This window comes from Entelurus aequoreus, linkage group LG24 (assembly GCF_033978785.1).
Source record: "Entelurus aequoreus isolate RoL-2023_Sb linkage group LG24, RoL_Eaeq_v1.1, whole genome shotgun sequence".
Taxonomy (NCBI): Eukaryota; Metazoa; Chordata; class Actinopteri; order Syngnathiformes; family Syngnathidae; genus Entelurus; species Entelurus aequoreus.
The window spans coordinates 16,798,063-16,825,006 of NC_084754.1; the positions used below are offsets into that span (position 1 = coordinate 16,798,063).

The 26,944-nt window shown below is 39.5% G+C and overlaps 1 protein-coding gene across 12 annotated transcripts in view; it reads right to left on the minus strand.

Annotated features, from left to right (window-relative positions):
- The window catches only part of brsk2a (BR serine/threonine kinase 2a), a 473,215-nt gene that overhangs the window by 124,674 nt on the left and 321,597 nt on the right, over nucleotides 1–26,944 (minus strand). For 11 of the 12 annotated variants that reach the window (XM_062035565.1, XM_062035564.1, XM_062035556.1 and 8 more), the window contains one exon: nucleotides 26,139–26,279. In XM_062035565.1, coding sequence (XP_061891549.1) covers nucleotides 26,139–26,279 — 141 coding nt within the window. Of the gene's footprint in view, nucleotides 1–23,547; nucleotides 23,637–26,138; nucleotides 26,280–26,944 lie in introns of those variants that run through there. The other variant, XM_062035560.1, reaches the window with a different exon arrangement.

Below are 26,944 nucleotides of genomic sequence, written 5' to 3' on the forward strand. Positions count from 1 at the left end.
AAAAATAATAAGCAATCCTGTACAATATACAAAATACTGTACATTATACAGAACAAGACAAGAGTACCGGAGTAATAACAATTAGTGTCGGATGTATTGCACTCGAAGGGTAATATTGCACAGTAGGGTATTAGGGTAGGATATTGTATAGGGGTGAATTATTTATTATAAGTTTGTGTTCAAGATGGTGACAGCTCTGGGAAAGAAGCTGTCTCTGAGCCTGTTTGTTCTGGCTCTGATGCACCTGTAGCGCCTGCCCGATGGTAGCTGGTCAAACAGGTGGAAGTCTGGGTGTGTGCTGTCCTTGGTGATGTTTTTTGCTCTGTTGAGGCAACGGGAGGGGAGGGGGCAGCCGATGAATTTTTGTGCACGGTTTAAGACCCTCTGAATCGCCTTTTTGTCTGCTTCAGTGCAGCTGGCGTACCACACTGTTATAAAGTATGTCAGCAGGCTCTCGACAGCCGAGCGATAGAAGGTCATCATCAGCTGCCTCTCCAGTCTGTTCTTCCTCAGCACCCTCAGGAAGTGGAGTCTACGCTGGGCCTTCCGGATGACCGCAGTTGTATTTGGGGTCCAGGAGAGGTCAGCAGATATGAGGGTGCCGAGGAACTTGAAGGAGCTGACTCTCTCCACCTCCTCGCCGTTGATGTAGAGGGGGGCGGGTCTGCAGTGTTTTTCCTGAAGTCAAAGATGAGCTCCTTGGTTTTTGTGATGTTCAGTGCCAGGTTATTCACTGAACACCACGCTGATAGTTTCAGGACCTCATCTCTGTATGCAGACTCATCCCCCCCTGTAATGGGTCCAACCACCGTTGTGTCATCGCCGAATTTGATGATGGTGTTCTCCGGGTGGGCTGGACTACAGTCATGGGTGTAGAGGGAATACAGCAAAGGGCTCAGCACACAGCCCTGTGGAGAGCCGATGCTGAGTGTGTGGGAGGAGGAGAGATAGGGGCCGAGTTTCATTGTCTGGGGTCGGTTGGTCAGGAAGTCCTTAATCCAAAAACAGGTGGTTGTGGGGAGGCCTAAGTCCAGCAGTTTGGTGACCAGGATGTCTGGTATGATGGTATTGAAGGCGGAGCTTCTGTGGAGTCTCTGTGTACGATTAAGAGCGCAAGGAGGAGAACAATATTTGATGTTGCAGTTTCATTTTGAATGTGCAGCTGGCGTCCTTCCGTCAGCTGCTGGGACTGAGGGTTACCATGCATAAGGCGATGTGTCGGGAAAGTTGTTACAACTTGTTTATAAAGTTTGTAGTTTGTTTACTGGGATGTTCACTTGTCCTTTATTTAACTGCTAACTTTGTTAGTGTTCCAATAACATCTATACTAGCTCAAATGTTTTGTCATCTCATCGAATTGAACGCTGGCTGAGTTGTCCGGGAGGCACATATATTGTGTGTTAGATGTGAGGTGTCACTCCTCTTCATTTTTGTTGGCCAAACTGTTGCACTGAAGTACATGGTTGTTGTTGTTGTAGAACGAAGCTTGTTTATTTGACTTTATCTTCATTAGCCAGACTGCTTTGGGTTTCAAATTGATACTAAAAAGTAAACACTAGGGGTGTGGGAAAAAATCGATTCGAATTCGAATCGCGATTCTCACGTTGTGCGATTCAGAATCAATTCTCATTTTAAAAAAATCTATTTTTATTTATTTATTTATTTTTCTAATTAATCAATCCAACAAAACAATACACAGCAATACCATAACAATGCAATCCAATTCCAAAACCAAACCCGACCCAGCAACACTCAGAACTGCAATAAACAGAGCAATTGAGAGGAGACACAAACATGACACAGAACAAACCAAAAGTAGTGAAACAAAAATGAATATTACCAACAACAGTATCAAAATTAGTTACAATTTCAACATAGCAGTGATTAAAAATCCCTCATTGACATTATCATTAGACATTTATAAAAATAAAAATAAATGAACAATAGTGTCACAGTGGCTTACACTTGCATCGCATCTCATAAGCTTGACAACACACTGTGTCCAATATTTTCACAAAGATAAAATAAGTCATATTTTTGGTTCATTTAATAGTTAAAACAAATTTACATTATTGTAATCAGTTGATAAAACATTGTCCTTTACAATTATAAAAGCTTTTTACAAAAATCTACTACTCTGCTTGCATGTCAGCAGACTGGGGTAGATCCTGCTGAAATCCTATGTATTGAATGAATAGAGAATTGTTTTGAATCGGGAAAAAATCGTTTTTGAATCGAGAATCGTTTTGAATCGAAAAAAATTGATTTTGAATCGAATCGTGACCCCAAGAATCGTATTGAATCGAATCGTGGGACACCCAAAGATTCGCAGCCATAGTAAACACCAGGTTTTTTTTTTACATTACTTGTTTTTTTAAATTCTACAAATTAATTACTTTAAAAACCATTTATGTGTCATAGCATTTTGTTAATGTTTTGTGGTGTATAATTCCTATATGACATATTTCTACTCACACTCTCAATGGATCTGTCCTGATACAGCATGTACATGTACACACAGTAGTACATGTACATAACTTAAAAAATACATCGTGTAATAAAAAAATCTGACATGCTGATACTATAAATGAACAAAAACCCAAATGTTTGTCTTTAAATATATAGATCCAGAATGTAGAGCATTTTTATTAGATATTACAAACTACATGATGGCGTCACATTCACACTCCAACACTGTTTTACCAAACATAGTGAATAGTCATGATTAATAATCGTGATTTCAATATTGATGAACATAATCTTAATTATTATTTTGTCCATAATCGTGCAGTCCTATGTATAAGACTTGACCTCATATATTAACACTATTTTTATCTATATAGACAAAAAGTGCAGTTACGTCTTATATCCATAAGATGCCATCTTGCAAATTTTTCACATTTATTTTGATTTATTTATAGTATTATTTTGTTTCTGCCATATTACTTTGTTTATAATGCTTGTGTTGCTTTCATATGCACATTCAGCTTTCTACTGGAGGTACATACAGTATATACATTTTGAATGTGTGTGTTTTTAAAAAAAATACAATTTGGTTAAAGGATTTCAGTATAAGTAGTTTTAGAAATTTTTTAGCACATTTAAAAGTACCGCGATAATAATAACCTTGATAAGAAATGTTCACATATATATATGCCGTAAAATATGAGCCCTCCTTTAAGGCAACACTTGCACTTACAATTCGAGGCCTGCTAACCTAGAGGATGGCACAGGAAGTGAATGCTAAGAAATATTAAGCATCGTAAGAAAATAGGATCTACTTTTTGGATTGTGAGAAGTTAGTTGAACCGTTGATTTTTTTTAACATAGAGAGGAACTTCAATTTACCAACTCCTCATTATCCGAACCACAAACCAAAAACATTTGCTTTGTTGTACAAACCTTGTCTTAGTGTACAAATGTTTCATCCACCCATTGTGTGCCTGCATCGCAGCCATTTTGTGCCTGGCAGCACATCCATTGTGGGCGGGCTGATCGAGCGCCAGTGCTCAGCAAAGCATTGTTGTTGTTAGCTACTGTGCTAATTGCTACTTTGTGTGATTTTAAGTTTTTTTTAGCCTTTCAACAGCATGTTTGTAGTATTGCTAGCTCAGTGTGAGTCCAAAGAAACCAATGGACAAGCGATATGAAACATTCAGGAAGTATCCACAGCGTTGTCGACACTGCTCCCCCATTTTCCCCGTCGCTCATTCTCCGCTGAATGCAAACGCATCAAACCAACAAGTTTAAGTTGTTTTTTTTGTAATTTTTAATCATTGGGTGTTAAAGTTAAAATGTTTTGTGATTTCGAACTGTGAGTGCACCACAGGGCTAGTGACTGTGTGTGTGTGTGTGTGTACTGTGTAGTGATTTATATTGTTTTAAACGCATACAAACTTTTACTTAAATATGGACTTTTGTCGAAGAAGGAACCCATTATTCATGTTTACATTGTTTTTTATGGGGAACATTTCTTAGGTATACAATTGTTTCTATTTAAGATCCCTGTTCAAGGGTTCTTACTCTCGGCAGGGTCCTTGAGAGAGCACGGGAGTTTGCCCAACCAGTCTACATGTGCTTTGTGGACTTGGAGTAGGCATTCGACCGTGTACCTCGGGAAGTCCTTTGGGGTATGCTCAGAGAGTATGGGGTATCGGACTGTCTGACTGTGGCGGTCCGCTCCCTGTATGATCAATGTCGAAGCTTGGTCCGCATTGCCGGAAGTAAGTCGGACCCATTTTCAGTGATGGTTGGACTCCGCCAGGGCTGCCCTTTGTCACCAATTCTTTCTGTTCATAACTTTTATGGACAACATTTCTAGACAGTCATGGTGTTGAGGGGATACGTTTTGGTTGTTGCAGGATTAGGTCTCTGCTTTTTGTGGCCAGGATCTACAGCTCTCACTGGATCGGTTTGCAGCAGAGTGTGAAGCAACTGGGATGAGAATCAGCACATCCAAGTTTGAATCCATGGTTCTCACCCAGAAAGGACAAGATCACGGGTACAAGTGGCCGTCGGGTGGCGGGGCTCTCCGTTAGAGATAGGGTGAGAAGCTCTGTCATCCGGGAGGAGCTCAAAGTAAAGCCGCTGCTCCTCCACATCGAGAGGACCCAGATGAGGTGGTTCAGGGATCTGGTCAGACTATGTCTCCCGACTGGCCTGGGAACGCCTCGGGATCCCCCGAGAGGAGCTGGACGAAGTGGCAGGGGAGAGGGAAGTCTGGGCTTCTCTGCTTAGGCTGCTGCCCCCGCGACCCGACCTCGGATAAGCGGAAGAAAATGGATAGATGGATGGATGTTCAAGAACCAATTACATTTGTAAACCGAGGTTCCACTCTGTGTACTTGTAATTCCAATAACATATTAAGTGTAGAATTACATAAAACAAAAGCCCACATTTATTATTTTGCTGTCCTGTCAAATGTATTATGCTGTATGATAAACACATTTATGAGGTTTTTTTGTCACCTCATTATTGCTAAAGCACTTCCTCAATTATATGTGCATCTGGAAGTATCCATAGGGCTCCACTTGAGCCATATTCTGTTTGTATGGAATAAATCTATTTTTTCCACAACATTCTACACATAAACCCCATAATGACAACAACAAAAACATGTACAATATTTGAATAAAATTGTATTAAAAGTAGGGTTGTCAAAAATAACTAAGTCATGTGATCAACCACAAAAAATGGTGCAATAAACAAGTATAGGTATAGATTATTCATGCATTTTATTTTGAGCGCAGAGGGTTATTTACCTTAACCACAGATGGTTACCTGCTATATGGTCAATGCACATGTTATTGCAATTTGAGTGAGGAGACTGACTGTTGCTAGAAAAAGATTGCTTCAAAATAAACCCAGACAGAACTTTATATAAAAGTGCTGCCAGGTTTTAAGTATATATAAGAGTAACATAAAGGCACTGTTTCAACTACAGAAAAGAGCTATAAGGATTATTCATAAAGTAGATTACTTAGAACACACTAACATATTATTTATTAATTCTGGTTTATTGAAATTACAGGAGCTAGTAAAGTTACAGACATTATGTGTCATGTTTAAGGCTAAAAGTAAAACATTACCAGCAAATTTACAAAAAATGTTTGTCATCACTTCTGAGAATGAAGAGTATAGAAGAAAAGGTCATTTCCAACATCAGTATTCAAGGACAACTTTAAAACAAATGTGCATATCAGTGGTGGGGGTTAAACTATGGAATTGTCTTTACAATGAGATAAAAGATTGTAAAAATATATTCCAATTGAAAAAAATATATAAAGACAGAACAATGAGATCACATGGACAGCCATAAGTGTTTACATTTTGCTTTATATTTATTATTTTACTTATTTTTTGCCTGGTTTTGTATTTGTTTGTATCATCCGCGAGGTGTATATTACGTTTTTTTTTTTGTTCGGTTTGTACTTCATGAAGTTTTGCACTTGTGTTTTTTTGTGTGTTTTTTGTTTGTTTTCATTATATTTGGATGTAATTGTTGGTTTATATGATATCCATTAAGTAAGACTACGTATTATGTTGAAGGGGCCAGGAAAATATAAGATTTTTCTTCATCCTGCGCCTTCTCAGGCATTGGTGTGTAAAGGTATAATTGAATAATTGAGGTATAATTGTCTATCGATCAAAGATGCACATCAATGAAGGAGATAAATAAAAATAAAATGAAAAGTAAATGAATGACATATATTCAAGTAAAACATTAAAAACATGTCCCTGTATGACATTCTAACAATAAAATTGCAATTGTGTCCCAATATTGGTGTCTTTTTTAGATTAATTAAAATTATGTAAGCAAGTAATTTACTTTGATTAATCACAATTAATCTAAATTCAAAAGTTTGATTAATCAGGTTTTTTAAAAAATCACTTAACACTAATTAAAAGTAAAAAACTAAAACATTACATCTTTATAAGTTTTTACAGACTTTGTCCTCGTCAAAAAAATAATGGCCTTTGATATTAAAAAAAAAAGAAAAAAAAAGCTCCTTATGATGCTGGTCACCTCTGTCAAAACTCTCCAACGTCCTCAGTTGAACATATTACTGGATTCTACCCAGTAGTATAATATGAATTTTACGAGGGCGATGACATGAAGTACTGTACTCTTGATACGATCTGGGATTACAGAAATAAAACTGAACTGCCAAAACGGATGGATGTATCGATCTGTTGATGAATTTAGCCATATTTAATCTCAGCCCTAAATAAATCATTATTGCTTATGGATATAGGTGGCTTACCAACATAAATGTGTAAATGTGGACTGAATGAATGATGGGTTCTCAGTTCTCCCAGTAAAGCACTTTGAGTATCTAGAAAAGTGCTATATAAAATATAATTCATTATTATTATTACTACTACTGTTTATCCTTCATTGAAACTTCACATTTAGAATGTTTTTAATACTAAAATGCAGCAATATATTTGAGTCATTATCAATTAGGGCAGTTTGGTGAAATAAACCAAGTCTCCTTGCCTTTTTATTATATCACTTTACAATGTCAATGTTTATGCAATGCATTGTTTTCTTAGTTAAAGAAACCCGTCTGCAAGCTGTCACAAAGTTACTTCACAATGACGATTTACGAGGGAGAACATCTGTACAAATTTTGCCTGTGGAGAGTGCCACATCACAACAGACATCTAACTTATGTGACATTAGCTGCAGCTTGTTTCCTCTCCTGAGGGATTAACTGTCAGCTGCTTTAAGCATCACGCCGGCACTCTATGTGATCTCTCTTCTAATTGAAATAATACACAAATAGCATACAACTTTGTGCAATCTGCATATATCAATTTGGCCTGACTTATTTTTCTTGTCACTCCTTAAAATCTAAAGTATGTGTTTATTCAAAAACATTTAGTTTTTCCTGCTCTTATTAACATGGCCTTGATCATTTGGTTACACAAGAAAGCTCACTTTTGGCACCTTCAACTAACTGTTTTAGCAACATTTCATCAAATAGCTCCTGAACATCTCAGTACTTTCTGACCGTCAGTCCAAGATCTAAACATGCACACTATGGTAATCCAGATCAGAGCCATAAACACAGCCCAATCATTGTGTGAGCAGAGGCTAATTAGATGCAAAACACAAAGACGGAGACCTCAAGAGATGACTCCAAACATGCAACAAGGCACCAATAAATTAATTTACTGTCAGTTTTAGGGGACACGGTGCATCTGGAGAGGTGCTGAAACATTGGTTGGCACGTCTCTATAATGTTTCCATAATGGCAGATTAAATGGCCATAAGGAAACAAATTGGCTGCCCCTTTGTCCTATAATCTTGCTCAAACAGCAGGCTTTGCACACATATTTCTCTCATATCCACTATGTAATATTCCTTATTGAGACACGCCTGCAGAAAATAAAACAGGAAGGTTACTGATTTGCTTACTTTAAGTGAACCATGAATTGATTAACGAATAAGTTGAAAAACTTATTCGGGTGTTACCACTTAGTTGTCAATTGTATGGAATATGTACTGTACTGTGCAATCTACTAATAAATGTTTCAATCAATCAATCAATCAATCAACACACCACAGTAAAATGCAAAAATAAAAATCTAAAGGAATAACTCCATTGAAGTCTGATTAATGTCAGATTTAATAACATAACTAGAGTGTGAAGTGCGGCACACAGGCGTGTAACCAGTTGCATGTGCATCTGCATGCTGTCTGAGCAAGAAGAACGCCTCGGTGGAGCTGTTACACAGGATTCTTCCAGTCCAACTCCGAGCGCTTAATTGCTTGAGATAATGTGCAAGCACCGTGCTGATTTGTTCTGTCTCACCTGTAACTGGCCCGTCGTCTTGGGAGACATCTACACGTAACATCCCAAAGTACCATATTTTCCGGACTATAGACCGCACCGGTATATAAGCCGCAGATACAGTTGTGGTCAAAAGTTTACATAGACATGTAAAGAACGTAATGTCATGGTTGTCTTGAGTTTCCAATACTTTCTACAACTCTTATTTTTCTGTGATAGAGTGATTGGAGCACATACTTGTTGGTCACAAAAAACATTCATTAAGTTTGGCTCTTTTATGAATGTATTATGGGTCTACTGAAAATGTGACCAAATCTGCTGGGTCAAAAGTATACATACAGCAATGTTAATATTTGGTTACATGTCCCCTTGGCAAGTTTCACTGCAATAAGGCGCTTTTGGTAGCCATCCACAAGCTTCTGGTTGAATTTTTGACCACTCCTCTTGACAAAATCAGTGCAGTTCAGCTAAATGTGTTGGTTTTCTGACATGGACTTGTTTCTTCAGCATTGTCCACACGTTTAAGTCAGGACTTTGGGAAGGCCATTCTAAAACCTTCATTCTAGCTTGATTTAGCCATTCCTTTAACACTTTTGACGTGTGTTTGGGGTCATTGTCCTGTTGGAACGCCCAACTGCGCGCAAGACCCAACCTCCGGGCTGATGATTTTAGGTTGTCCTGAAGAATTTGGAGGTAATCCGAATTTTTCATTGTCCCATTTACTCTCTGTAAAGCACCAGTTCTATTTGCAGCAAAACAGGCCCAGAGTATAATACTACCACCACCACGCTTGACAGTAGGCATGGTGTTCCTGGGATTAAAGGCCTCACCTTTTCTCCTCCAAACATATTGCTGGGTATTGTGGCCAAACAGCTCAATTGTTGTTTCATCTGACATCACATGGACAAAGATAAGACCTTCTGGAAGAAAGTTCTGTGGTCAGATGAAACAAAAAGCGCCTTATTGCAGTGAAACTTGCCAAGGGACATGTAACCAAATATTAACATTGCTGTATGTATACTTTTGACCCAGCAGATTTGGTCACATTTTCAGTAGACCCATAATAAATTCATAAAAGAACCAAACTTCATGAATGTTTTTTGTGACCAACAAGTATGTGCTCCAATCACAAAGAAATAAGAGTTGTAGACATTATTGGAAACTCAAAATAGCCATGACATTATGTTCTTTACAAGTGTATGTAAACTTTTCATCATGACTGTTTATACTTTGCTAAATGGGAATATTTGCACAGAAATATTTTGTAAATGTTTATTTAGATACCTTAAGTATTTCAAAATGGTGCCTGTAACACGGCAGTAAAACGGATGATCAAACTAAACAGAAGTCATGGAGCTATGGAGCTAGCTCTCCAATCAGCTAAACAGACTCAATAACTCCACGGTGACGTCTCAGTGAATTTACTGATGAATTTGCGAAACAATACTAAAAGAAGTTGTAAGTTAACAATACTAACTCGTCAACATGCTAGCATATTAGTTAATGCTAACAACGTTGGCTTCATTAAATTACGATAGCACGTATAAATATGCATGAAAACACTCCTACAGACATCACACATGCGACGGTTTATTAAGTATAGACAGTTTTAGTTATATTGTAAAACTTACAAACATTGCTTGGAGTAATGAATGAAGAATCCCTACAAGTAGAATTGCTATGGACGGATAGGGGACGGAATGGCACTTAAACTTCTGGTTGAAAGCTCTCAAATGAAGGGCACAACAGCACGTGCGATGAGCAAACTCATCCAAAAGATGGCGCCTAACAAACACTAACACACCTTTTCAGGGTAGGTGCTTGTTTTTTGGGGTTTTTCTAAACAATTTGTATTATGGCTGTCAGCAAAGAAAAATCCATAAACTAGCCACACCGTTTTATAAGCTGTACGTTGAAAAGCGTGGAAAACATTTACGTAAACGCACAATGTTATTAGAAAGTACGGACATATTTGTTGCTAATTTGCTGATTTGCTGCACTTGTCACTTTCAAAAAACAAACAAAATTGTGGCTAGTTGAGCAACAATCGTGTTCCCATGTTTAGTTTTGACTAATTTTTACTAATTGTTTTTTTATCTAGTCTGCACTTTGTCTGTGTTATTATTATTATTGGCTTTTATCTAGTTTGCACTGTGTCTGTATTACTACTACTATCATTATTATCGACTCCTCTTTGCCTTATTCTTTTTATTTTCCTATTTTAATGATGTTAGATCTGTGTTGTTGTTGTTGTTGTTGTTGTTGGGGACAAGTGTTGTAAATTAGCTTTGGCTACAAACACTATGATGCATACATTGGATAACTGTTTCAGATATCTATGTTTCTGTATCTGTCCCTATTTCAAATAAACCTTTATATTATATTATAATACTTGTGTTCCGAGCTGCACTCAAAATCAGCATCAACAAGCTTTATCCGACCACCACAAATCATTCATTCACATTTATACACCGGCGTGGGCGGCACTGGAGGGAAGCTGGGTGACGTGTGTTTCCCAAAAAGCTCCCGTTTCTGGACGACATATTTTACTGTGCCTCCTGAGCCACACCACCAATAGTACTAGTACTTCATACTCAAATTAGGAATGTAACGATATGAAAATTTCATATCACGGTTATCATTATTATTGCAGTATTGTTGCTGATAAACAATGGGTTTGTCCAACACATAGGACTGACAAATTTGTTTGATTAACGCAAATGTTAGTTTATTAAAACATTATGCTTTTTTAACGGCTCAACACAAAATGGACACAAACATTTTCCACCTACGGTTTAAATCAGGCCTGGGCAATTATTGTGACTCGGGGGGCCAAATTTAGAGGAAAAAAATGTGTCTGGGGGCTGTTATATCTATTTTTAGGAAAACTAATACAAAACCTCACAATAAAGTCTGATTGAATGCTAAAAATGTTATGACAGACCGCCTTAAAAACGGAATGGAATTTTTTTCTTTCTTTCTATGAACGATAAAACCCTGAATATTGAGAACATATGAACGTCACACCCCCTCTCAATCAACATATTTTACAATCAAGCCAAATGCAACAAACACAGTGAAATATGAACGTGAAGGGTAAAAAAACAAAAAACATCTACAATCTGATATATTTGATATATCATTAAGCTTTAGAACTTTCTTGTAAAAATCTCCTTCCGCGTCTGTCCCTGACACCCGCATTTCAGGCTCTGGACACACTCTGTGGAAACGCTCCCCACCCACACTGCTTGGTGCCTCGTCTGACCTGCTGTGATGTAGATTACCATAGTAACTAGTAGGGTTGTACGGTATACGGGTATTAGTATAGTACCGCGATACTAATGAATCATATTCGGTACCATACCGCCGCTGAAAAGTACCGGTCCGCCACACCCTAAGATTTTTTGTTAAAATAAAGCCAATAATGCATATTTTCTGGTCCCCTTTATTTAGAAAAGTATCGAAAAGTACCGAAAAGTATCAAAATAATATTGGTATCAGGACAACACTAGTCACCAAATCTCATGCAAAAGCGCAGATTCCAACCATTGAAATACTTTGTATAGTTCAAGACTTACGGTCATTTGAAAACATCACTGCACATCATAATGGCAGCTACACTTTCCATTTAAAAGATCTAAAAAAAATATTTGGGAATGTCCGGCGGGCCAGATTGAAAAGCTTAACGGGCCGCATGTGGCCCTCGGGCCTTAATTTGCCCAGGTCTGGTCTACATAGTTTCCCCCACCAATTCTCACTCAGTCTCCTCATTTGTTTCTTTGTCAGTCTGAGTTCTGGTGTAGTTGGGGACGGCGTGGCGCAGATGGGAGAGTGGCCGTGCCAGCAACCTGAGGGTTCCTGGTTCAATCCCCACCCACTACCAACCTCGTCACGTCCGTTGTGTCCTTGAGCAAGACATTTCACCCTTGCTCCTGATGGGTCGTGGTTAGCGCCTTGCATGGCAGCTCCTGCCATCAGTGTGTGAATGTGTGTGTGAATGGGTGAATGTGGAAATAGTGTCAAAACGCTTTGAGTACCTTGAAGATAGAAAAGTGCTATACAAGTATAACCCATTTACCATTTACCACTTGCATATGCGTCATTTGCGTGTGTGGGTTTGGGTGCGATAACCAGCTAACATACGGAAAAGGATAAACTACCTAGCGGCACAGTCGTCTTTTATTGTGAGTACAGAAAAGCAAGCCCAAATAAGCAACCGCGCATTCAAAAATGAGGGAAAAAAGAGCCTAAAAAAATGCAATCGGTGACTCACAAATTTTGCAAGCTGGCAACACTGTTGCTAGTACGAACTGTGGTGATAATGGTAACTCAACTCACAGTGACAGTGGATAAAGTTAAAAGTTCCAACGATCGTCTCACACACACACACACTGAGTGTGGTGACATTTGTCCTCTGCATTTGACCCATCCCCATGGTCACTACCTGGGAGGTGAGTGCGCCGCGCTCGGGAATCATTTGGTGATTTAACTCCCAATTCCAACTCTTGATGCCTGCAGGGAGGCAATGGGTCCCATTTTTATAGTCCTTGGTACGACTCGGCCGGGGTTCTAACTCACGACCTTCCAGTCTCAGGGCGGACACTCTAACCACAAGGCCACTGAGCTAGTGTCACCACTTAGCTGGTGGAAATAACTTGGGTCTTGTAGAAAAAGTGACATGCCTGGACTTCAGATGTACCCTTTTTTTGTCCATTTCTGCTCTCTATTTGTTCCCGTTAATTAACACCAGCTGTAATTGCCGCTGATTTTCCACCGTTACTGTATGGCTTGAGGATAACACAGCGTGCACGCTAACCAGGTGACAGAAAAAAGTGTTGTTAAAGGAAACTTTCGTTAACTCCTTTTTATCATGTTAACTTTGACAGCCCTAGTAATAACATACTATTACAAGAGGATGTAGCATTAAAGGCCTACTGAAACCCACAACTACCGACCACGCAGTCTGATAGTTTATATATCAATGATGAAATCTTAACATTGCAACACATGCCAATATGGCTGGGTTAACTTATAAAGTGCAATTTTAAATTTCCCGGGAAACTTCCGGCTGAAAACGTCTGTGTATGATGACGTTTGCGCGTGACGTCACGGGTTGAAGCGGGAGTATTAGGACACCATTGTATCCCAATACAAACAGCTCTGTTTTCATCGCAAAATTCCACAGTATTCTGGACATCTGTGTTGGTGAATCTTTTGCAATTTGTTCAATTAACAATGGAGACAGCAAAGAAGAAAGCTGTAGGTGGGATCGGTGTATTAGCGGCTGGCTGCAGCAACACAACCAGGAGGACTTTGAGTTGGATAGCAGACGCGTTACCGTGAGTACAGCTTTGGCTTCCAACCATTTGATCGCTTGCCTGTACGTGTGTGGCGCTATGTGCATGTCACGTACGTAACTTTGGGGAAATATTTGTTTCTTGCCGACTCTGATGGCGGCCGGGGTGTCGTCGAAAGCTACAACGCCCGCCGCCGCGCCGCTGTCCTCACCTTCACTTCCTCCGTCTCCGGGCCGCCGACCGCATCGATGATCGGGTGAAGTCCTTCGTCGCGCCGTCGATCGCTGGAACGCAGGTGAGCACGGGTCGTGATGAGCAGATGAGAGCTGGCGTAGGTGGAGAGCTAATGTTTTTAGCATAGCTCTGTCGAGGTCCCGTAGCTAAGTTAGCTTCAATGGCGTTGTTAGCAACAGCATTGCTAGGCTTCGCCAGGCGGTACAGCATTAACCGTGTGGTTACAGGTCCAGAGTTTGGTAGTATTGTTGATCTTCTGTCTATCCTTCCAGTCAGGGGCTTATTTCTTTTTTTTGTATCTGCATTTAAGCACGATGCTATCACGTTAGCTCCGTAGCTAAAGTGCTTCGCCGATGTATTGTCGTGGAGATAAAAGTCACTGTGAATGTCCATTTCGCGTTCTCGACTCCCATTTTCAAGAGAATATAGTATCCGAGGTGGTTTAAAATATAAATCCGTGATCCACAATAGAAAAAGGAGAAAGTGTGGAATCCAATGAGCCCTTTTACCTACGTTACGGTCAGAGCGAAAAAAGATACGTCCTGCACTGCACTCTAATCCTTCACTCTCATGTTCCTCATCCACGAATCTTTCATTCTGGCTCAAATTAATGGGGTAATCGTCGCTTTCTCGGTCCGAATCGCTCTCGCTGATGGTGTAAACAATGTGCAAATGTGAGGAGCCCTTCAACCTGTGACATCACGCTACTTCCGGTACAGGCAAGGCTTTTTTATCAGCGACCAAACTTTATCGTCGATGTTCTCTACTAAATCCTTTCAGCAAAAATATGGCAATATCGCGAAATGATCAAGTATGACACATAGAATGGATCTGCTATTCCCGTTTAAATAAGAAAATTTCATTTTAGTAGGCCTTTAAAACCGTAAAGATAAACAAACATGTTTATAGTGTGCTTCCAAGAACAGTACCATATTTTTCAGGCCATAGGGCGCACCGGATTCAAAAGGCACACTGCCGATGAGCGAGTCTATTCAGATCTTTTTTCATACAAAAGGTGCACCGGATTATAAGGTACATTAAAGGGGTCATATTAAGATTTTTTTTCTAAATTTTAAAAACACTATCTTGTGGTCTACAAAACATATAATGGTGGTTCTTTGGTCAAAATGTTGCACGGATTTTGTTTTACAGATCATCTTCAAGTAGCTTTCTGAGCTTCTCTTCAGGATGCGCCGTTCGACAGCGTCTTCTCCCCGTCATCTTTGTTGTAGCGGTGTAGTGTACAAGGACAGGAGTGGAAGAAGTGTCAAAAGATGGAGCTAACTGTTTTAATGACATCCAGACTTTACTTAAATCAATAACGGAGCAGCATCTCCTCATTCGAAAACCGTCCGACCGGAACCCTCTAATAACTAAAGTTCTGTGGGTGAATTATGTAAACCTACTACAGTTTTCAGCGCTTTGATAGCTAGTCTACTGACAGATATAAGTAAGAACTTTACACTACTTTATATCAAAAATGGCAACAGCGGAAGATAAAAGCCACATAAGAAGGTAGAGAAAAAGTAGAAGCATATGACTACGGTGTCGGCACGCGCACACATTTTCAGGACTTTTCCAAATACACATCAGCAGGTACCAGAAGGTACGAAAAGTTGGTTTTGCGTAATATTGTGAAACAAAACGCCAGATAATGTCTGCTAATAGATGCCATTTTGCAGTCCTTATACACACACCATAATAATACTCGTATATTTAATGCACAGACAATCCATCAAGCGGTGCGTCTTCATAGCTTACCGAAGTCGCACTAAAAACATTTTGACAGATTTTTGAGCGCCGTGTGTAATGTTTTATATTCTCAATGGAACATTTAAAGTTTTGGTGTTGTTTACTGCCATCATATTGCAGTCTACACTTATTTCTTATGTATGACTGCCATCTACTACCGTATTTTTCGGAGTATAAGTCGCTCCAGAGTATAAGTCGCACCGGCCGAAAATGCATAATATATCATTTGCACTGGAGTATAAATCGCATTTTTTGGGGAAATTTATTTGATAAAACCCAACACCAAGAATAGACATTTGAAAGGCAATTTAAAATAAATAAAGAATAGTGACGCATAAATAACCAACTGAGAACGTGCCTGGTATGTTAACGTAACATATTATGGTAAGAGTCATTCAAATAACTATAACATATAGAACATGCTATACGTTTACCAAACAATCTGTCACTCCTAATTGCTAAATCCCATGAAATCTTATACGTCTAGTCTCTTACGTGAATGAGCTAAATAATATTATTTGATATTTTACGGTAATGTGTTAATAATTTCACACATAAGTCGCTCTTGAGTATAAGTCGCACCCCCGGCCAAACTATGAAAAAAACTGTGACTTATAGTCCGAAAAATACGGTAGTCATACTTATCATTACACCATTTACCAAAATAAAATAGCTTCGAGGTTGGTAAGCACAACAAAAATTATTCAGTACATTAGGCGCACCGGGTAATAAGGCGCACTGTGGATTTTTGAGAAAATGAAAGGATTTTAAGAGCGCCTTATAGTCAGAAAAATACGGTACATGAGACACAGTTCCTACAAGGATGGAAAAAGACTCCCAAGAACAAAAGTAAGTAAGAAGGACATGATTACATGAAGGTAGATAACGGACAAAATGATGCCTCTATGTGGGTTTAATGCATCCTTTGAGCCAGGGCAGCGCATAGATAAAGTGTTATGGCCATACGGGTGACAAGAATGAGTCTGGGCACAGAACGCTGCTTTAAAGTTCTCCACACCTCACCTGGAATGATTCTGGGTGTCAGATCGTGTTTGCCAGGCATTATCCCCCACCCACACACAGTCGATTAGTATTTACCTCACACATTTCGACTTGCTAACTGACTCGTGGTGTCATTACCAACACAACATGGGTGAGAAGGCTTGAGATCACGTTGCAGGCCGGGTGGAGTCATTCATTGATTTTCTGTTATTTTTTTCTTTCAATGAATTGGAGGCTCGAAGTCCAGGAAAAGTGTGCGTGTCCAACATGTGACAGAGTGGGAGGACAAAGTGGCCGAGGAACATCACAAGTGTGTGTGGCGTTAACTCGGATTCACTTGACCTCGGACGTGTTGTCATCGCCTTCTCACAGTGGTGCCACGGGAACAAATCAATACAATATGTTCTTTCTGCTCATATGAGAACAGAATTGTTTTGTCCATTGTCACAGGAAGTCAGCACAGACGGTTTACTCTTTGTAGACGAGGGATTGTATACATCAAAGGGTCCCAAAACGTTTCGACTACGTACATATTCTTCTCCCCCTCTTGTCTTCTTCTTTTTCATCATTCTATCCCATCCGGCTCCAATATATTTTTTTTACTTGGGACGTCCCGCGAGCTGGACTGTGATTGTTGGGGTCCCCTGGTATACATATCATTTTTTTGGGTTACTAGTTAATAAATATCAGGGATGTCAGCTTCTGACAATCAAAATTGTTTTCATTTGAAATCCTTTTAAACCCGCCTCTTTACCAAATTCCGCGAGAATAGGCACCAGCTCACCCGTGGCCCCACTGAATACTAGCGGTAAAAAGAAAATGGATGGTTTCGAACAAAACGCCTTTGTAACTTCCACATAAAATGGTATTGTAACTTACTAGCTTAAAGGCCTACTGAAACCCACTACTACCGACCACGCAGTCTGATAGTTTATATATCAATGATGAAATCTTAACATTATAACACATGCCAATACGGCCGGGTTAACTTATAAAGTGACATTTTAAATTTGCCGCTAAACTTCCGGTTCGAAACGCCTCTGAGGATGACGTATGCGCGTGACGTAGCCCGGCGAACACGGGTATGCCTTCCACATTGAAGCCGATACGAAAAAGCTCTGTTTTCATTTCATAATTCCACAGTATTCTGGACATCTGTGTTCGTGAATCTGTTTCAATCATGTTCATTGCATTTTGGAGAAGGAAGCCGAGCAAGCAAAGAAGAAAGTTGTCGGTGCGAAATGGACGTATTTTTCGAACGTAGTCAGCCACAACAGTACACAGCCGGCGCTTCTTTGTTTACATTCCCGAAAGATGCAGTCAAGATGGAAGAACTCGGATAACAGAGACTCTAACCAGGAGGACTTTTGACTTGGATACACAGACGCCTGTAGAGAACTGGGACAACACAGACTCTTACCAGGATTACTTTGATTTGGATGACAAAGACGCAGACGTGCTACTGTGAGTATGCAGCTTTGGCTTTTTTTTGCGTATGTACGTAACTTTTTTAAAAATATATAAGCTTTATGAACCTTGGGTTAGGTGAACGGTCTTTTGGGCTGAGTTATTGTGTGTGTTGATCATGTGTTTGAATTGTATTGGCGTGTTCTATGGAGCTAGGAGCTAGCAGAGGAGCTAGGAGCTAGCATAACACGTACCGTACCGTACGTGCGCGTCACGTACGTAACTTTTTAAAAATATATAAGCTTTATGAACCTTGGGTTAGGTGAACGGTCTTTTGGGCTGAGTGATTGTGTGTGTTGATCAGGTGTTTGAATTGTATTGGCGTGTTCTATGGAGCTAGGAGCTAGCAGAGGAGCTAGGAGCTAGCATAACAAACACGCAGGTGTTATTATGCAGGATTAATTTGTGGCATATTAAATATAAGCCTGGTTGTGTTGTGGCTAATAGAGTATATATATGTCTTGTGTTTATTTACTGTTGTAGTCATTCCCAGCTGAATATCAGGTCACCCCCGGCTCTCACAGCATCTTCCCTATCTGAATAGCTTCAACTCCCCACTAGTCCTTCACTTGCACTTTACTCATCCACAAATATTTCATCCTCGCTCAAATTAATGGGGAAATTGTCGCTTTCTCTGTCCGAATCTCTCTCACTTCATGCGGCCATCATTGTAAACAATAGGGAACTTTGCGTATATGTTCAACTGACTACGTCACGCTACTTCCGGTAGGTGCAAGCCTTTTTTTTATCAGATACCAAAAGTTGCAATCTTTATCGTCGTTGTTCTATACTAAATCCTTTCAGCAAAAATATGGCAATATCGCGAAATGATCAAGTATGACACATAGAATAGATCTGCTATCCCCGTTTAAATAAAAAAAATTCATTTCAGTAGGCCTTTAATTGGTTATGTGACAGAGATCTAAACTCAAAACACTTGTATCTCATAACAACAACACCCATTAAAATTGATTACCGTATTTTTTGGACAATAAGGCGCACTTAAATACTTTCATTTTCTAAAAAAATCGACAGTGCGCCTTATAACCTGATGCGCCTAATGTAAGGAATGATTCTGGTTGTGCTTACCGACCTCGAAGCAATTTTATTTGATACATGGTGTAATGATATGTGTGACCAGTAGATGGTAGTCACACATAAGAGATACGTGTAGACTGCAATATAACGCCAGTAAACAACACCAAAACTTTAAATGTTCCATTGAAAATAAAGAGCATTACACACGGCACTCAAAAATCTGTCAAAATGTTTTAGTATGACTTTGAAGCCGCACCGCTTGAGGGATTGTCGGCCCATTACGGTTACCGTAGTCAGAGATACAAGTATTACTATGGTGTATGTATTAGGACCGCAAAATGGCACCCATTAGCAGACATATTATCTGGCGTTTTGTTTCACAATACAAAACCAACTTTTCTTACCTTCTGGTACCTGCTGATGTATATCTGAGATCTGCATAAGTCCTGAAAATTTGCGCAGGTCCGCGACTGTAGTCCGTGCCGTAGTCGATAAGCTTCTCCTTTTTCTCTATTTTCTTGTTATGGAGCTTTCATCCTCTGCTGTTGCCATTTCTAATATAAAGTAGCATACAGTTCTAACTTATATCTCGCTATGGAACCGCTAAAACTACCAGTGTGGTGAGTTTAGATAATTCACCCACGGAACTTTGGTTATTAGAGAGTTCCGGTCGGACGGTTATTGATTTAAGTAAAGTCTGGATGTCATTAAAACAGTTAGCTCCATCTTTTGACACTTCTTCCACTCCCGTCCTAGCAGGCTACACCGCTAGAACAAAGATGACGGGGTGCAGATGCTGTCATAGGTGAGCCACGTAAATAAGACCGCCCACAAAACGGCGCATCCTGAAGCAACTGTCAGAAAGCGGCTTGAAGATGGTCTGTAAAACATAATCTGTGCAACATTTTGACCAAAGAATCACAATTACATGTTATGTAGACCACAAGGAAGTGTTTTCAATTTAGAAAAAAAATCATAATATGACCCCTTTAATGCACTTTACAATATGGGATAGGCCCAAAGGACAGCACAATTTTAACATGTAACATGTTTTTTAAAAAGAAAATCAAACTTTGTGATAAGGAATATAATATAAAAATAATGCAATAGAATGTACAAGTAACAACTACAGTAGTTTCACGAAGTAATGTTATCACAATGCATTTGTGGAGCAAACTACAGTATCTCCTTCCAGCTGCTTTTCCATATATTCATGGGAAAATGTCCGCCGTTTAGTTAATATTTTGCCATCCTTGTCTGACGTTATTGACTCATTCTGCTTCAATTTGTTGCAGACTAGCAGTGATACGTTCAAATTGCTTTGTAAATTTGTCAACACACTCGGTCATGTTTTTACTGATTTATTCATTTTAATTGAATGAATATCATCCACTTCTTCTCAGCACTGTCCTTAACACTTACTTTCTTCCTTCCGATGGTTGGAAAAACAAAGTTATGTCGATCTTTAGCTATAAGCTAATGCTAGCGAGTAAGATCGGATGTTTTGGTCGGATCTTACCAGGTTCACTTTGCCATTTGCGACACCAACTAATAACTGTGATTCTTGTAACTCAGATTTTTGATTGCAACTTAAAGCATTACAACAGACTGTTCTTATCTCAAAACATTCTTAAGTTGGGGAACTCATAAATGGAGGTACAATTGTACTTATTTGTTCTTACATGTAATAAAAACGCATTGCATTGCTTGGCGTGCTCAATGCCAATATCAACTCTGCAATCGGGGGCCAAAATGCATAAAAACAAGATATTTTTTCATTTCTAGTTATGAAAATACACTGATTTCTGGAACGTTTTCTAGTGGCTTTTGTTACTTCCACAGTTGATCTCATCATTTGGATTTTCAAAAATGTATCTTATCTCATGATGCCACTCGTCGCCTGTCACTCAACCGCTCACTGAAAAAATGTGGAATCTACATTATAAACAAAGTCATTTTTAAGCCACTGGTTGCAGAACTGCTCTAACTGAAAATGCCAATTTGATTGGATGACAGCATCAAATGGGGTGTGCGTCAATGTTACTTAGCAAAATATTTTGTATTATGTAAATAGCCCAAAAAGATTTTGCATACAACTAATTGTTTGCAAATATGATCTATTTTCATAGGGGGCGTTTACTATGCTAATCATAATCAGCTCACAAATTTTTCACATTTGATGAATCTAACATTGACCTTTTTAAGTGCTTTTTCATAAATAAAAACATTAACGTCATTAACATCTTTTTAGTAAAGCTTTTAGTTAATGCACCTTTTAACTATCATTTTTAATCCATCTTGTATCCTTGTTATGATGTTGCCCCTGTTGTTTTAAATTTAATTGTTGTTTTACTTCACCTATGTTTTGTACAACGCTTTGTGATTTTATCGGTGAAAAGCGCTTTTATATACAATTGATTTACTTACTTACTAATAACATATTTCTACTGGAGTTTTTTTTAATGCAAATTCCGATTTGAGGTGGGCATCGAACTGGTAGAATCGAAAGTGTCCCTACCCTTTCCATGATGAGTCACAAAGGAAAAGTGGTCACATTTGTATCCGATGCAGTCAAGAAGAAATGTAAGAAACCATTGCAGATTTATATTTTAAATATTTGAGGGATTGCTAAAATCTCATTAGCCAGGATGGCGAGCGAGGTGAGGAGGGCTGTTTGCGCCTTTATGTGTGTCTGTCCCTAATTGGAATTGGAAAAAGAATAAAGGAGAATGTGCCTCATCATGACTTAGGCATTTTTTCCAAGAGCCTTAGCAAGCAGATGAGGGCAACTAAATCTGCTGGTGAATCTGAGCACAAAAGCACTGTGATAATCTGCATGTATTCATGTACTAGATGTCAGGTACTTACCCTAATTGGATTAATCCCCACTACCCACAATAATTATTCACTCTGGACTTTCTTCTCCTTAAGCAAGACAGATTAGTTGCATAAGTGCAACAAAATCCTTCATTCTTAATTCAAATGTCATTTTGCAGTATTTGAGAATACTACCCTATACCTGAAGAGTAACATGAGCAGAATGCATCATTTAGAAACTCTATTGCTGTGGAAAGCAGGTTTAATTATTAAATAGTATCAGCCAGAATGTAATTGCTTTTTCAATAAATTAGGTACGCGCAGCGTATCTAATAAGTCACCTGCATGTCATCAAATAAAAATTCAACTCAGCATAGCCATTGCTTGACAAACAATGCAATTCGTGTTCCTCTTAATTGCGCAGGCAACCAGCCGTTTAATGCATGAAACTCTTCAGCAGGAGGCGCCGCAGAACAACTAGGAAAGGATGTGCATGTCGGGGGTACTCATCCTCTGATGATGCACAGAGCACATGAGGTATGACTAAGTTAAAAGTGCATCAACAAGCCTGAGCCACGCTTGTATATGTTTGCCACAATGGTTGATAATGTGCTATAAATGACTTGATGCATATTGCAGAGCCCTACTCCCTGAGTTAAGCATTTAAATTACACCCTGAAGTGCCAAACAAAACAGTTTCTTGCCCAAGGCAGGCTCATGTTAAAGCAATGAATTTATTAAACTAGTGGACTCAGGAATATTGTAATAAGTTAAATATATATTTGTAAACACAACAACCACTTTGGCAAGAAACTATTAACAGTAACATTAAAGGCCTACTGAAATTTATTTTTTTTATTTAAACGGGAATAGCAGATCCATTCTATGTGTCATACTTGATCATTTCGCGATATTGCCATATTTTTGCTGAAAGGATTTAGTAGAGAAAATCGACGATAAAGTTCGCAACTTTTGCTCGCTGATAAAAAAAACCTTGCCCCTACCGGAAGTAGCGTGACGTCACAAGCGGTAGTGCTGCTCACAATTCCCCGTTGTTTACAATGGAGCGAGAGATATTAGGAGCGAGAAAGTGACGATTACCCCATTAATTTGAGCGAGGATGAACGATTCGTGGATGAGGCACGTTAGAGTGAAGAACTAGAGGCAGTGCCGGACGTATCTTTTTTCGCTCTGTCCGTAACTTATGTACAAGCTGGCTCATTGGATTCCACACTCTCTACTTTTTCTATTGTGGATCGACTTGTCCAGGGTGTAGCCCGCCTTCCGCCCGATTGTGGCAGAGATAGGCTCCAGCAACCCCCGCGACCCGAAGGGAATAAGCGGTAGAAAATGGATGGATGGATGGATGGATCACGGATTTGTATTTTAAACCACCTCGGATACTATATCCTCTTGAAAATGAGAGTCGAGCACGCGAAATGGACATTCAGAGTGACTTTTATCTCCACGACAATACATCGGTGACACACTTAGCTACTGAGCTAACGTGATAGCATCGTTCTCAAATGCAGATAGAAACAAAAGAAATAAACCCCTGACTGGAAGGATAGACAGAAGATCAACAATACTATTAAACCATGTACATGTAACTACACGGTTACATCAACAGCCGTGCTCACCTGCGTTCCAGCGATCGGCGGCGCGACAAAGGACTTCACCCATCATCGACGAAGCTCTTAGCATGAGCTAACGTGATAGCATCTGTCTCAAATGCAGATAGAAACAAAATAAATAAATCCCTGACTGGAAGGATAGACAGAAGATCAACAATACTACTATCAGGAGACACCGAACCAAACACTGGACATGTAAATACACGGTTAATGTGTATTCGACGCCTGTCGAAGCCTAGCAATGCTGTTGCTAACGACGCTAACTTAACAACGGGACCTCGTCAGAGCTATAATGAAAACATTAGCGCTCCACCTACGCCAGCCAGCCCTCCTCAGCTCATCAACACCCGTGCTCACCTGCGTTCCAGCGTTTGATGATGCGGTCGGCGGCCCGGAGATGTAGGAAGTCAAGGTGAGTTCGCCGCTAGCGCGTCTGCTATCCAAGTCAAAGTCCTCCTTGTTGTGTTGCTACAGCCAGTCGCATACACCGATCCCACCTACAACGTTCTTCTTTGCAGCCTCCATTGTTCATTAAACAAATTGCAAAAGATTCACCAACACAGATGTCCAGAATACTGTGGAATTTTGTCGAAGAAAACAGAGCTCTGTGTATTGTGTCCAATATGGTCCAAACACTTCCGTGGATCTCTCGACGTCACGCGCATACGTCATCCTCCAAAGGCGTTTTGAACCGGAAGTTTAGCGGGAAATTTAAAATTGCACTTTATAAGTTAACCCGGCCGTATTGGCATGTGTTGCAATGTTAAGATTTCATCATTGATATATAAACTATCAGACCGCGTGGTCGGTAGTTGTGGGTTTCAGTAGGCCTTTAAGCACAATTTAATGAGAACTGTAGAGCACTGATTTTGTTTGAAACCAGTAGACAATAAAGTTTGGTAACACTTTAGTATTGGGAACATATTCACCATTAATTAGTTGCTTATTAAAGCAACAAATACTTAATTTAGAGTTATTTGGACACTAGGGGAACATATAAGGGTTAGGGTTACTAATAATTCTGAGGTTATTGAGGGAAGACTCTTAGTTAATGGCTTACTGGTTGTATAATAAAGCCATGCAGAATAAGGCATTAATAAGTACTTAATAATGACTAATTAAGAGCCAATATGTTACTAATTTGCTTAGTTATTAAGCAACTAATTAATGGTGAATATGTATTCCCTGTTTTACCTAAAGTTTATTTATATAATTGTAGTAGTAATTTGCATTGGTATTTCTACCAGTTTACTTATTTTAGCAGCTTGAGAAGAGTAAAATAAACTCACCCATACCCTCTCTGTATAATGCAGTGCAGTTCTACTCTACTGCGAGAACCACAAGTTGCCAAGAGATTTGCAAACAGGCATGAATATCAAAAATCCACATTGGCACTGGTCCCGGTCTAAAAAGTAGTAACCAGATCCAAAAATAAGCAGCTATCTGTGTCTCATTTGGGTGCTAAATAAATACCATCATTTCTGGGCTGTAGAGCGCACTAAATGATAAGCTGTACCCAACAACATTTTTGGACACAGGACACACACTAGCATACCAGAAAGGTCATTGAGCTTTGTCTTTCTCCTCCTCCTGATGGCTAAAACCGCTGAAGTCGTCTTCTTCGGTGTATGGTGGTCCGGCTTTTTGGGGCTTAATAGTGCTGGTGAATTTGGGTTTGGTATGCCGGCTGTTTTCTTTTTCGATGCCTAGGTCAATTGTCTGTGGCTTTGAGGCTGCGTTGTGTGCAATTATTTTCCATGATGAGGGTGAGTCCATAACGTGCTAAATGGAAGACTGAATGATTGTGTGAGTGCGTTTGATTTAATGTAAACAATTTAATTGGTCCACCATGACCCGTTCTACAATTTGATTGGCCTGATGTGACGAGGCAACATTTATTGGCGGCATGTGAAGCTAGTGAACCTGGAAAAGTCCATAAATTAGCCGCAGCTTTGTATGAAGCGCAGGGTTCAAAGCACCATATAGTCCAAAAAATTACTGTATACAGTAGTGGGTCCCCTTTAAAGTACTTTTCCGTACATTATTTGCCCATTATCTGTATTCTGTATTGCTGCTAGTTTGCTGTGATAATTAGAAGAAGGTGTTGCGAATTCTACTTCATATTGGTGAATATACCAATCTGTTCAACTTGCATGTCTCAACATTCCGTAAAAAGAAACATTTCTGCACAAAAATGTATGTTTTCTTTTTTTTTTAAGTACTGCTTTCAGACCATTTGCAAAGTGAGGCTGGTATCAGAAAATATGCAAACAATATCCAATCCTATTTGCAACAAGCTATCCTTGAAACTGTCTACAGCTTATTATGTTTTCTAAAGTTTGTTTCTTGCTAACTGTGTGTACTCTCGACAATCAGAAACACAGACAGACAGCAGATGGACACTAAAAGTGAAACCTAACAACACCCTGAATAATCACTGATGCTTATGGCTGACTGATTGCCTTCAGTAAACAAACATCCAAAATTAGTCATGCAAGTGTAACAAACACACTCGTTTAAAAAAAAACACTCAACACATCTGCCCTGAACCCAGAACAGACAAAGAAAATGGCATACAGACATGCAGACACACTTACCATATGGAATGACTGTGACAAAAATCCAGAGCAGACATGATTTGTCTGAAGAATTTCCTGGCCTCTTTAGGTGTTAGTCTGCCTTTCTTCACCAGGTAGTCAAACAATTCCCCACCGGACACAAGTTCTAGTACAAGGTACCTGAAAAACATAAAAAGGGGGATTGCGTGTAAATATAATGCAAAAAAACATGAAACAGAAATAAGCTTGTTTATTTTGCGAGAACCCTAAGGGGAATGTTGTATGACATGGAGTAGGAGGGATTATAATTACACACAAATGTCCAAAAATCAATAAACTTATACTTTTTTATACTTTCCAATCTCTAAACTATCCCCAGTGAAACATGAAAAATGTGTGTTGCACATAAATGTGACGGGTTCTGACGAACTCACCTCCCGTGGGAGGCATCAGGAGGATGACAGAGTCGAATTACACGCAGACGTCAGGTTTAGGACCGTCTAAAGTCTACTGTGCTAACACAATATGACAGTCTGGTTCCGTTAATCACGTGAAAGAGACTTAAGGGAGAATCCTTCTTGTTATTGTTGACTGTGGGTGAAGAATCACACTGACACAGACTCACAAACATACAGTATTTACCACAATCATATTTTTTGGTCAGCACACAGGTAGAGCATGCAGGGTCGGTGGCAGTCCTTCATCGTGACTGCACGGCCATGCTCCCGTGCTCCAAGGAGACACCGGGTGATGAATCTCCACAGAGGCCCACATGAAACAGACTGTGGGCTGATCGCCAGTTGTGCCCTGTCCTACCCTGAACTGGCCTCCTCATTTATTCTGTG